General features: G+C 35.8%; 1 protein-coding gene across 1 annotated transcript in view; it reads right to left on the reverse strand.

Moving 5' to 3' along the window:
- Positions 1 to 1,328: 1,328 nt before the first annotated feature.
- LOC104522150 (voltage-dependent calcium channel subunit alpha-2/delta-3-like) overlaps positions 1,329 to 12,593 on the reverse strand; it is a 24,210-nt gene continuing 12,945 nt past the window's right edge. The window contains exons 4-6 of the mRNA XM_010164370.1: positions 3,490 to 3,602; positions 2,587 to 2,669; positions 1,329 to 1,737 (exon numbers count right to left, since the gene is read on the reverse strand). Of these exons, the coding sequence (XP_010162672.1) occupies positions 1,645 to 1,737; positions 2,587 to 2,669; positions 3,490 to 3,562 (249 nt within the window). The 5' untranslated portion in view covers positions 3,563 to 3,602 and the 3' untranslated portion in view covers positions 1,329 to 1,644. The remainder of the gene's footprint in view (positions 1,738 to 2,586; positions 2,670 to 3,489; positions 3,603 to 12,593) is intronic.

Raw genomic sequence — 12,593 nt, forward strand, 5'->3', positions numbered from 1 at the left:
GTAAGGGGGAACGGAGCTCAGAGGAAAACCAAGCAAAGAACTGCAGGATATCTGTGTCAGTCCAAGTGTAGAAAAAGCCTTGAATTCCCAATTAGCTTAGTAAACAGCATGTCGCTAGGACAACAGGTTGACTGAATGTCAGCTGGAAAATTATTCCCACAGTGAGTGATTTTGAGACCAACAAGGAAGGACAGATAAGTCTGCAGGAAAATACTCCTAACCAAAAAAGGTGAGGAAAAAAAAATTGGGAGTCCAGACAAAGATCTGTATGGTTTCAGAACCAGAGGAAGTACCAATGCATTTGAACCTTTTAAAGCATTGAAGTGGAAATTTTATTTTACTTGTTCTTCCTCTTACAAGCTGGATAGTATTCCTTAAAACAAAGCCCCTCTCAGTGGCTTAGCTCCCTATTCTCACCTAGGATACACAGCAAATCTGCTTAGCATTTGTCTATTGGTAAAAGCATACTTACTCCCAATCAGAAAAGTGCAATCTTCAAACACTAGATTTAGAACAGTAGCATTTTATTTCGCATCTAATGTATTATATTGTTAGAAGGTCATGTTATCTCCTTGATAGCATTCTACTTCATATAAAACTCAAAAGATAAAAAAGATAAACTGAAAGATTAATATTCTTCAAAGACCAAGATCTTCAGCAAACATATCCACATCAAGGACATTACTACCAATTACAAGAGGTATATACTTATTATACTAGGGGTATATACCCTTCTTTGTATAGCGTTTTAAGAGACTCATATTTTATCTTCTCATTTCCCTTACAAAGGGGAATGCAAGGCCTACAATAAAAAAAATATTGGTCTTGATCTTTCAAAGTTTATGAATTTCCTCATAATGAGCTTCTCCTAGCTGACATGCTGTTTATAGGACAGAACACTAACAGAACAGTATTATCCTTTCTTATAGGTTATTTTAAATATCTTCCCACAAATTGTAACAGATGAAAAGTATTTAATTGTGCCATCTGCAACCAAATCAACCAATCTGATCTAAAGCTTGCCCAAGTTAGGGAAAAGGCTTTAATCAGGCTTTGGCTCACTTTCTAAATATGACTGAGATGTTTTATAGCTATTTCCAGAAACTGAACCTTCACTATAAATCAGCCCAGCATATTACCTGCTCAGTGATGCACATGTGTTTCGTTAACTTGTTAATGAAAGCTCTTCTGCCTTATTAGAAAAGCTAACTCCACATTTTCTCCTCTAAATCTTTTCAGAAACAGGCTAAAAGCAGAATAAAACATCTTGCACTTATTTTATTCTCTTCCCATCATTATATTATCATACTTAAAATACACTCTGAAAATATGATTTTAATATACTTTATTGAAAAAGTACACAGTTTTAAATTTTTTTCAATGGGACAAAGCAATGGTCACCTCTATCTACCAAGTCCTTTTTTGATGAATTGTGACTACCATATGCCAAATTCACATCTGCATGACTTGCAAAGTAAAAAGATAAATCTTTTTTCAACATATCTTTAAGAATTGATATCATCAACAGTTTAAAATCATGAAATGCTGATGCTCTGACTATATTTCATGTCCTCTATGTTGCACCATTTCCCAGATCACAGTTTATCCATGTATTAGCATGCCAATTGAACACATCAGTCCATGTCACCTTGAGAAAATCGTCAATAGCATAGGAAGAACAACAAGAGGAGGTTTAGCACTAAGGCCTGAGACACCACCGCATTCTCTTGCATTTTCCTAAAGAAAAAAAGAAGAAGGAAAATACATAGAAAGTATTACATTAAATTATGATATATGATTATTTATGAAACAACATAGGTGGAAGAGGATTGGTGCAAACAACAAACCCCATGAACTAAATACACTCTGGAAGTCATACAGGTACATTTTTATTTGAACAAGTTTAGACTGTAGACTGAAAGCCAGCATGATCAACAAGCATTACACAATCCCCTCCGTGCCATATTTTAGGTCTCATTCTATATTGCATTACAGCATCAAAGGCATGTTACTCCAGAATAAAACAGATGTCTGTGAACATATGCTCTACAAGCCACTGTAATCATGTCCTGGTCTCTATCAGATCTCCGTGGCAAATACAAATAAGAGTATTATGCATAACATAGACTAGTAAATGTGTAGTGATCCCTCCCAAGCAACACAATGTGTAAATATAATGACTATGGCATGACAGCTGAAATACTGAAGCTAGTTACTGAAAAAAACATTAACAGCACAAAGTTCCCAACCATCTCTAATGAGGAATTTTGTGGTGACTGCTTGAGCCAGAGTAAGTTCTCAGATATTCCTGGCTGCCAGTCTGTGCTGACATCCTACCACATTCTCTTATATGATACAAAACAGTCTACAAACACAGCAAATCTAGCAGAGTATTAAAAAGATTTGCAGCACTTACAATGTCATTCACTTCCCCTACTCCTGAGTTCTGAGTATTCAGAACATTTCCTGATATTTCACCTTAGAAGATAATTTTCCTTTTTTTTTCTTTTTTTTTTTTTTTTTTTTTTTTTTAAGGTAAAACATCTAGCAGAGTCTAAAAGAAAGGAAAAACAGGTAGAAACTTACTTCAGGGTGAAATCCATGGCAAGATTCTGGGCGTCGTCTTATCTTCTGAGATTTTAAACGTTCACATTTAAGGGATTCATTATGTACAAGGTAGTTAAGGAGAGATGATCTGAGCATTGCATTTTAATATCCTAAGTTAATGTGAGTATTTTGAAACTAATATAGTAAAAATCTTTCAGCTCCTTCCTTCCTCTCCATCAGAAACCCAAAGTGAGATGTGTGATCAACACAAGAAAAAGAAGGTAATTCTAGTGCTTTCTTCTCAGGGATCTTTAGTTTTGATAGTATCATTTGTGCTTATGCTGCTAACCTATCTTTCCATAATAAGTCTGCAATAAAACCACACTGCAGGCTACTTTTGATGAATTCCAACATATGTGAGAAAAGAAATCCTGAACTACAGAAAAGCACAAAATAAAAAGTGGGGCAACTAAAAATCAAGGGATATATTTACTTTGCTACATTTTTATATTCTTGGAAAGCATGATACTGAAACATTCTCAATATTCCAGTCCATCCCTAAAATAAAAAGATATCCATATTGTAAGGAGTTTTGTAAGTTCCAATATCAGGAGCTCCATTTACACATTTAGCACCTAATTTGAAAGATGTTCTAAAGATGACCATGACCTTATTATACTTAAAGATGCACATAAGTGTGCTTGCTTACTTTGTGTTGGCTGGCAAAAAAAAAAAAAAGAAAAAAGAAAAAAAATGAAAAAAGAAAAAAAAGTGAATTTTCCTTGAAAATAAGTAAGAATGCATTCTCAGCTGGCTTAATTTGCACCTTAAATGGGCAATTATGTGTTTTTAAGTTATGCAATGGAAGTTTTACACAATAAGAAATTTTTCAATATTTACATCTTGAATCTCTTTCTGACAGCTTTGCAAATAAAAGGATATACCTTATTTCTATAGGTGCCATGGTAATTGGTGGGACAGAATCACAGAAGCATTCATTATTTACTACGACCATGAAGAGATTGCTGCTTGGGATTTGCTGGATAACAAAAGACCTGCAAAGTAAAAAGAAAAAAAATGATAGTGATATTATCTGTATTTCTGAGCAACAGGTTTTGTTAGGGTTTTTTGAACTTGTAAACAGTACCTATACGATAGTCACAAATATAATTGCCTTTATATAACCATACTATATTTCCACACCTTGTAGAAATAGAGTGCCTTGGGCAAGCCTTTTCTCAGTTCACAGAATATGGTTGTCCATTTTGAGATGTACATGATGCTGAAAGGTACACAGGTGAAGCAGAATGGATAGGCTTATAGTGTTGATATGTTAATATTGGGACTGGGACACAAGTGAATTACCAAGGAGGTTATCAGATTTTTCTTTTTCAGATTTCATTACTGAATCTCTGCTCTATTATGAATACCTAGCTATGTATTTATGATGTGGAATTTTTAAGTACACATGAAACTGATCTGCAAAAATAATGAAGGTTCTTCTGCAGCCACATAGCGATAATTCACAGTCACAAACTTTAGCCTCTTCAATCACATTAGGGCCTTTATTCACTCTGGGTCTTGCTTGAAGCAAAATGAACTACTGAGAAAGATCTCAGCTTTCATCTGTCCTCTTGAGAGTCATTTTATTACTGAGCCAACAAAACAGAGATTAAGCCTCAAAATCTTCCTAAGCAAGGAGATTTATTTTAGAATAATGACAACTATATGGTACAAATAAGGTGATAACTCAGCACCACATTCAAATTAAGACAAAGTAGGCAACTCAAAAGGAGTGTGAGAAATAAAGACATTGCTTGTAAGAAGGAAAGCATCCAGGGGAGACCAGAGAAGGATCCTGTGGGCACTGTTCAATGATCCACGTAGTTACAATGAGCTGAACTCTTAAGCACACACCAAAGAGAAAAGGGGGAGGAGGCAGCACCAAATAAGCACTGTTTAGCCTTTTCTTTGAAATTCAGGACATAATACAAAGAAAGGCTTTAAGGCTCAGACCCAATTCTTGATAATTTTTTTAAAACAATCTGTCAGAATTTATATATCGTATCAACAGAATATCTGCCATATCAAATATCATTGAAATACGGCAATTCCAGGAATTAGGTATTTTTCAGTGTGGTATGCTGGTAAATGTACAGAACATTAAGTGAGGGTTTGAGCATCAAGTTGATGTGGAGAGAAACATTTTTGCTCAGACATCTTTATTTAAAATACATATTGTCTTACTAAAATAACTCCCTGCTTTTTCCAAAGATCACAGAAGATGAAATAGCAGAGGGGGCAGGGAATATTCAAAACCTAGCTTCAGAAAAAAAAAGAATTTGGAAAACTTACTCTAAAAATGTTGCCAACGGAAAGATTAAACACTTTTCAGTATTTTTTAAACTTACTGAACCTCCATTAAAATTACACTTAGCGTGATCTGCAATATGTTAGCTTTATGTTTATACATGAAATATACATTTATGGCATAATGTAAAAGGCTGAACTTTATAAATGTACCTACCAAACAGCTGGAGCATGTAGCAAGACTGACATCATTGTAATGGAGCATCTGTGGCTTTGTGGATTTGTGTGTGGGAGAAATGGGGCCAATAAAAGGAAAGGAGGGAAAATCTTTAACAGAGAATAACACCAAAATTGTACTGCATGAATTTCTCAAAAGAGTTATGAATAAATCAATCCTTAAAGGACAGAAGAAAAAATAATTTTATTCCCAGAAATTGGCACCATTTGGATTTTGTGCAGTCTGAAACTTCTATTCATTCTATCTTTAAAACTAGCTCAGAAAAGGACCTGAAGGGCATAAAATGTTGTAATAATTAACTGGATGCTAAATGATTCATTTCTCTTTTTGATGAGAAGGGAGTACTCACTCTTCTGTTGTACCTACAGTGTGCGTGACTCCAAGTCCTTTTGTGACAGCCCCTTTTTGTGGCCCCCAGGTGAACACTGAAGCCTGAAAGCAAGTACCACACAGCCAGGCTTAAAGGTGCCATTTCATGAAAGGTGGGCACATTTCTTATTTCATTTCTTCTCTTATCAAATTCTCTGGAGTGGCATAAGGGCTGTACATTATAGGCTATCACTCTCCCAAAGAAGAAAGGGGTGGAAAAAAAAGAGTAAAAAAAAAAAAAAAAAATTGGGAACTTTTCTTATCACTTCACCTAGATGGAATATAAAAAGAAAGCACTTTAACCCACAAGAAACTTTCCACTGCAGAACTGTGATGCTGAGTAAATTACTATACAGCTTCTCTGACAAAATATCAAAAAACTACAAAGGTTTGTAGGAATTAAGTGATACAGAAAATTTTGCTAGACCTGGTAATTTGGAGAATGCAGTATATGCATATATTGATGGAAATTAAGAATTAAAGGAACTGCAAAGAGCAATATATTAGGTTAAGACAGAAAGCTTTTCTACTTCAGGAATTATATGATAAATATCGACTAATCCAACTGGTTCAGTTTACCAAACAGTGAATATTCTTATATATCTACAGTCTGTTTATCTAACACAGATGTTTGTGAAGTGTTTAATCTTATGGTGACTGCCACAGACCATGTGACTGTCATCTAAAGAGCCATAAGAAGATGAAAATTTGAGCTCACTGCAGAATTTTTTTCCATAGTGCATAATAATATCTTAACTAATATTTTGCAAAGTGGAACAACTGGCTTCTCATTCACCATACTAGAGGTAAATTCAAAAGAAAATGTTATCTTCTACAAGTAGCCAATGATTTTTTTTCCCTTTCACAATTCTCAAACATAATCTTGAAATGCAGTTTTAAAGCCAAGTGTATGTCCTCACCAGTCATTGACTTGTGGGGTCACAGGCAAAGGATTAATGTATCAATAAGTGAAAACAGAGAATTGAAGACAGAGATTAAGTTGAGCAAATAATTTTATGGGAAAAAAAAAAATATTTTCTGTTCAATTTGGCTTTCTTTTCTGTTAATAGAATGTGCACAAGCAAATTATGCTTCTTTCAGCTGCTGTAGTTTAAGATCATTTTGCAGTCATGAGGTATTCTTACCCTCACTAGATCAATGGCAAAGAAGTTTCTGCCAATCACAACCACTGCAGTTGCTCTGTGACTATTCAGATAACTCACATGGAACTGCTTCCATGCCCAAACTGGATAAAGCACACAATCATCACAACAGCAGGTCTTCTGTTTGAGTTCAGCTTTCAGTTGCCATGGTGACATGCACATGCATCTTTGAAATTCATTTTCAGTGAATGTTCATGCCAGTAAGTCTCAGGAACTGAACATTCACAGAACACAAAAGGTGCATAAGCACAGTCAGAAAAAAGTCTTTCAAATACTGAAATATTCCACCAAAATATTTCATTGCATATGCCAAGATTCAGTTGCAAGGGAGTAAAACCTCTAGCAAAACAGCTTCCATCACTGCAGTGGGAAATAAAGAAAGTTGCTAACAAAGTAATGAAAATGGTCTTTTAAGTGAGCTCTACTGTGAGTCTCTAAAGTTTCTATAACAATAAGCATTTCTGAACACCAGCTGGCTTAGACTGTCATTTGTGTCACTGGCAATATGGGAGCCAACTCTCAGGGACAGAGTACAGGTTTTTACTGAATTTTATTGCTGGTTTAACAATCGAAAGAAAGTCTATGTTTAATAGCCTATGTTTAATATTTATCGAGAATGTTTCATGTTTAAAGGGTAAATCTCTTTTTCTGTTGAGTAATGTAAATCTTTTGATTTGAACCTTTTTCCTTTACACCAGTATCATCACCATCATTCAACAGTGACAGCACAGAAAAAGTCTTGTACGTGTCTCCATATATAAAATGGAATAAACTGCTGGGGTTCCTGTTATGTTGAAGCCACATTGTGTCAATAAGAACTTTATTAATAATTTCTCCTCCATCTTTCATCCACTGAGAAACTAGTTTGGTTTATTTGATGTGCAGGCTCAGAGGTTTAAAACAGACCTGAACACAAACCGCTTCTTCACTTTTGGGGAAGGTGATGAAGGAAGAAATTTAATACTTGAAAGGGGTAGAGACAGAAGGAGGAAGAAAATCTAGTCATGCCAAATATTTTGTTAATGAAGAAAAAATAAGAATAAAGACTAAATCTCCAAGAAAGCCTGTATTTTGAATCAGAGCATTACACAAAACTTCTCTCATGTTGCACATGCTTTCTCTGTTTCTTTCTAACCTATTTCTGTATGAGCTCATAAAAAAACATCTGCACAAATATAATACAAATTTATTTGGGGAAAAAAAAAGCTTCATGTTTTACTTGGAAATAGTAAATATTTTCTAAAAAAATGCAAGTATTCATAATCTGTTCCCTGAAAATTAATTTTTGATTGTGGCATGAAACAGGAAAAGACTTGGAATTCAAGTACTGCTGCATTCATAATTATATTTGCTAAAGTCATGCTTATGAAGGTATGATAAGAAAGTACACTTCTAATATATGTCTGGCAGCCAAATGACTCTTCCCCCAGAGAATCGGTTCTTTGTAATTTCTTAAAATAGCCTAGAATTTGGAAAGCATAGTAATAGGACGGTAATACAAATCTTGGAGGGCCATCACACCAGCTGCCTTCATGCATGTAACTCAGGTTCCTGCATTAGAAGGGTGATCATCTCCAAATCTGAACAGAGTACATGCAGAGACAGAGACGATTCACAGATAATTCAGCTTGGTTTTGGTGATCTGAATAATCATCCACAGGAGGGTCTTTCTCTCTCTTTAATGGCTGAATAGTGATTCTGCAGAGAAATGCATCCTGATGAGGGTGAAATACAATGTCTAAAGCTAAGTGCGGGCTACACCACCTGTTCTAAAAGAGCCAGAAAACTACCTTCAAAGTTTTTTCCCCCCCCGATTTGAATCTCTTCTTTTTGCTTGTATATATAAAAGTTTTCATACAGTTATAATATCTATTATACTGTTATCATAATAATTTCTTCCACAGACTTTCTTTAAAAGAAAATCAAACCAACCTAATTTCAAAAATGTCAGCTCTTTTTCTTATTATAAGAATTACTTTCTCCAGTAAGGAGGAATAATTAAAAGATATACACAGGGCAGTAGAGCAGTAGGGACTGAGCTGACACTACTCTTGCTGCACTGCCCTCTTTCCACAGTGTCTTTTTCTTTCTCTTCCTTTCATCTTCCAGCCTCTGAATGTCTGGGGTGGCAAAGTATCAGTAAGGTAACTGGGAAAGGGACAAACCTCCCTGGAAAGGAGGGAGATATTCCAAGACAATGGGGAAAAGGGCAGGGATGATAAGGACAAACAGTGTTGGTGCCCTGTGGGAAAGGGACAGAGGGAAGAAGGTTATTAGATGCAGGTGGCTTTGTTGTGGGGCCTCTGCAGTCTGTCCCCTTAGGGATTTCAAAGCATCTCCCACATTGATGAAAACAGGCACAGAAGCAGTAAGGCAGAGCTAGACCCTTGTTTCTTTCCTGGCTGCTGTAGTCATAAGGCTGCTCTATCTCCTGAAGAAAGATGACCAGTTTACTGGCCAACTTGAAGATCACACCCTTCTGTAAGTCACTTATTCCTTGCTTATGCAGGTCATTGCTTCATTACAACTACCTGAATCATAAGCTGCAAAATCTGTATGTGGTAGGCTTAACATCTTGTCTCTGGAATGCTGCTGGCTTCAACTTTCCTAACATAGCTGGATCCATGACAGGCAAAGCTAAAGTAATTCAATTTCAAACATGCAAGAGATGTGTCTTGTCCAGCTAAGCAAACTTAACCTTTAAGTTGTTTACTTTCTACTATTTGACTATAAGAACTGCTATTAAAGGAAATCGATATTACTGTTAAACAGCTTAGGCTCTGTATTTCCATAAGGAAGATATAATCCATTTCCTTGTCCACTGATGCTCAGTTTTGGACAGGATATAAAGTGAACGCAGACCTGAGGTTTCCCTACTAATAAGCAGCCACTTACATAGCCTCAGACACACCCAGTCTTAAGGTAACGTGTTGAATGTGGCATATTTTGTACGGGACTGAGAGTGGGTCAGACAGCTGGAGAGAGGCCACAATCATATTAGACTGTTCAGACTGAGGATCTCAGATACCATCGTTTATTGGTCACTTGTACTGAACTATTTCCCTTTTCCCAGCTCTACAACCACGCTGCCATTAGCTGGAGGCCAGTGACACTGCTACACAACTTGTTTCAACAACAAATAATAGTAATAAACCTTCAAATAGCATTCAGAAATCTCCAATTTTCAGATCCATTTTCCTCTTCCTTCTTCAGACAGTCACAAAGATTGCAAAGTGTTTGAGGGAACAAAATGAATGACAATCAGCATGGATCTCTGAAGATACTTAAAGGATAAGACCACACTGGAGGAACCCCAAAATTTAGAGAAAATATCTTCCCATTATCCTGTAGAATGGAAGATATTTCTTTGTAATTTGAGGATGATTTGAACACAGCACCAACATTAAAAACAATCAACTTGTTTAAAAACAATGCTGTGTGTTTCTAGTTAAAACTGAATTCTTGTGTTCTCACAGAAATACTGCATTATTGTGCTTTGTTTTAAAACATGCTCGTTCATAATAACTACTGTGCTATATGGTGTATTTTACAAACAATATCATTTTTTTAATTTTGAAAAAATATGCTGCTATTATATCTGTGCTCATGACAACAGATGCTATGCAGTAGAGTGTGGTCATGATAAATACATGTCTTAGGTGGGATTTTAATCCCATAAATATTTAAATGGATATTCAGATTCATCTTTAATTTCATGTGCAGGAGCTTTAACAGTTTGATTCAAGGGAAAAAAAAAAATCCATATCTGTATTTTTCATTTGTTTCTGTAATGACTGTAGGAACACTTCAGTACTATAGTTTAATGTTACAGTGATGACTGTGGGATTTGCATTCAAATTATGACTAGAATAATATCTCATTTTTGTGTTATAATATGTCACTCCTGCACATATATAATCATATCAATCATTTTGAGGAGGCAATAGAGAAGATCTTTTAGCTACCAGTTGTTTTGCCCATCCAGATGAATCCTATAAAACACGGAAGAATTTAACTGTGAGTAGTTTGAACTGAAATAAACTGAGAGCAATATTTTCAAATTGGCAACCTAAACACAAAGATGTGAAAAAGTAGTCTGAATTTCCATGGTACTCAACTCAGATATAGCCCTCACTGGGTGCTCTCATGCTTGAGCATCTCTGTAAATTCAGTCATTTCCCTCCAGGCCTCTCAGGGTATTTTTTGAGTGCAAACCTGCATTAATGAAGTTGGAGTATTTTGGATTAAGATTGGTCATTACTTTGGGATTACATTTCAGATCTGTCAAATTTGATCTTTCCTATTTTTTAGGGAAAAAAAAAGGGAAAGAAAAAACATACCAGCACCAGGGTACAGTAAATGGAAAATATTGTGCACTCTGCACTCAAATATGTGTTACTCACATAGCTGTTGGTTGCAAACGTTCAACCCTAATGGTCTGGAACAAACTTGAAGCATTCAACTGAAGTGCAGATATCCGCTGTGCTGTTTCCCAACTCCTATCATGTGCTTTCCAGGCTGCTGGCTACATTTCCAACCCACATTTCTCTCACTTATCACATTTTTTAAATGAATGAATGAAATGTTTATATCACAAATTGGGCTACTTGGGTTTTTTTCAAATAAATGATGATAGAGAATGGAATATCTTTAATGCAATTTATAAAAATAACATACGTGCCAATAACAACATTTCTGAGAGCTGGAGCAGTTAAAGTATATGAAAAAAAAGTAGCTAGTGGTTCTGTCTTATAAAGAGACAGATAAACTCTCAGCCTCAGGCCTACAGGTTTTGTATGGGACTGACCTCAGGCTAGCAAAATATTGCTACCACGTAGAGCCTGCCTGACCGTAGCACAATTTGGTGTCAGTATAAACATGCTTACTGAAAGCAAAGTTTAGATCAAGGATTTAAATTAACAATATGACTCTCATCATTCCTGTGTCTGCTGAAGACTTGCAACCCCAGAGAGCTGTGGCATGGTTAGCAACCACTTTGTTTCAGATAGGAAACCCCAGAAGTGCCATTCCACTTTAATTATCAATCAAGCAATGCTTTGTTAAATAACTGATGCTACCAACTGCATATTAGAAATGTTAAAAACATCCAAATGCTTTGAGTATACAGAATACAGAGATGAAAAAAAAAAGATTTTGTGTAATGAGGAATTTGACAATGCTCCTAAGCTTTCTGGTCCAGCTGCCCACCCTTAAGAGGATGTAAGATAATAGAAAGCTTCAGATCACTAGGTTTAAAACAGACTGCAAAATTTTTGCAAATAAACCAAGCTCAGAAGTGTCACAAACTTTAAATATGAGTCAAGGTTCATGCTCCTTAGCAAACCTGAGCTCATTTCTGAAAGTGTGGCGTAAATGGGTCTTGAAAGGCAGAATGGGTACCTGATTCTATGAAAAACTGCTCACAATGAACACCAGAGGAGATATGAGACACACTAATCAACACAAAGCAAATCATATCAGAGGTCTCTTAACACTTGGACTTTGCTTTTTGACAGTGGCATCTGGTTAGCAGGAAGATGACAGGGAGGTCAGAGAAGTTATCCAGACTGGAAAACATGGTTCTACTACAGCATGTTAGTCAATATGTATTGTTAGAAGAATTTTTTTAGCCCTATTTAAGTAGCTATAGTTTGTATTGAGAGACATCTTGGGTAATGTTTTTAAAATATTAGACAATGTCTAAGCTAAATAGTTAAATTCTAAATATAATTTAAAGATTAAAAAGCCTGAGTCATCATCCCTGGAGGTATTTAAAAGACAGGTAGATGGTGTGCTCAGAGATATGGTTTAGTAAGTATGGCTGGACTCGATGGTCTCAAAGGTCTCTTCGAACCAAACAATTCTATGATCCTATGAAGCCAATTGGTTTCCTCTGATTTCAGAAGGCTCATAAATGCCACATGACTGTAAAAGTCACTTTTGAATTGCACGAATTGGTAACTACT

The sequence above is a fragment of the Antrostomus carolinensis genome, unplaced genomic scaffold (genome assembly GCF_000700745.2).
Source record: "Antrostomus carolinensis isolate BGI_N321 unplaced genomic scaffold, ASM70074v2 scaffold1943, whole genome shotgun sequence".
Classification (NCBI taxonomy): Eukaryota; Metazoa; Chordata; class Aves; order Caprimulgiformes; family Caprimulgidae; genus Antrostomus; species Antrostomus carolinensis.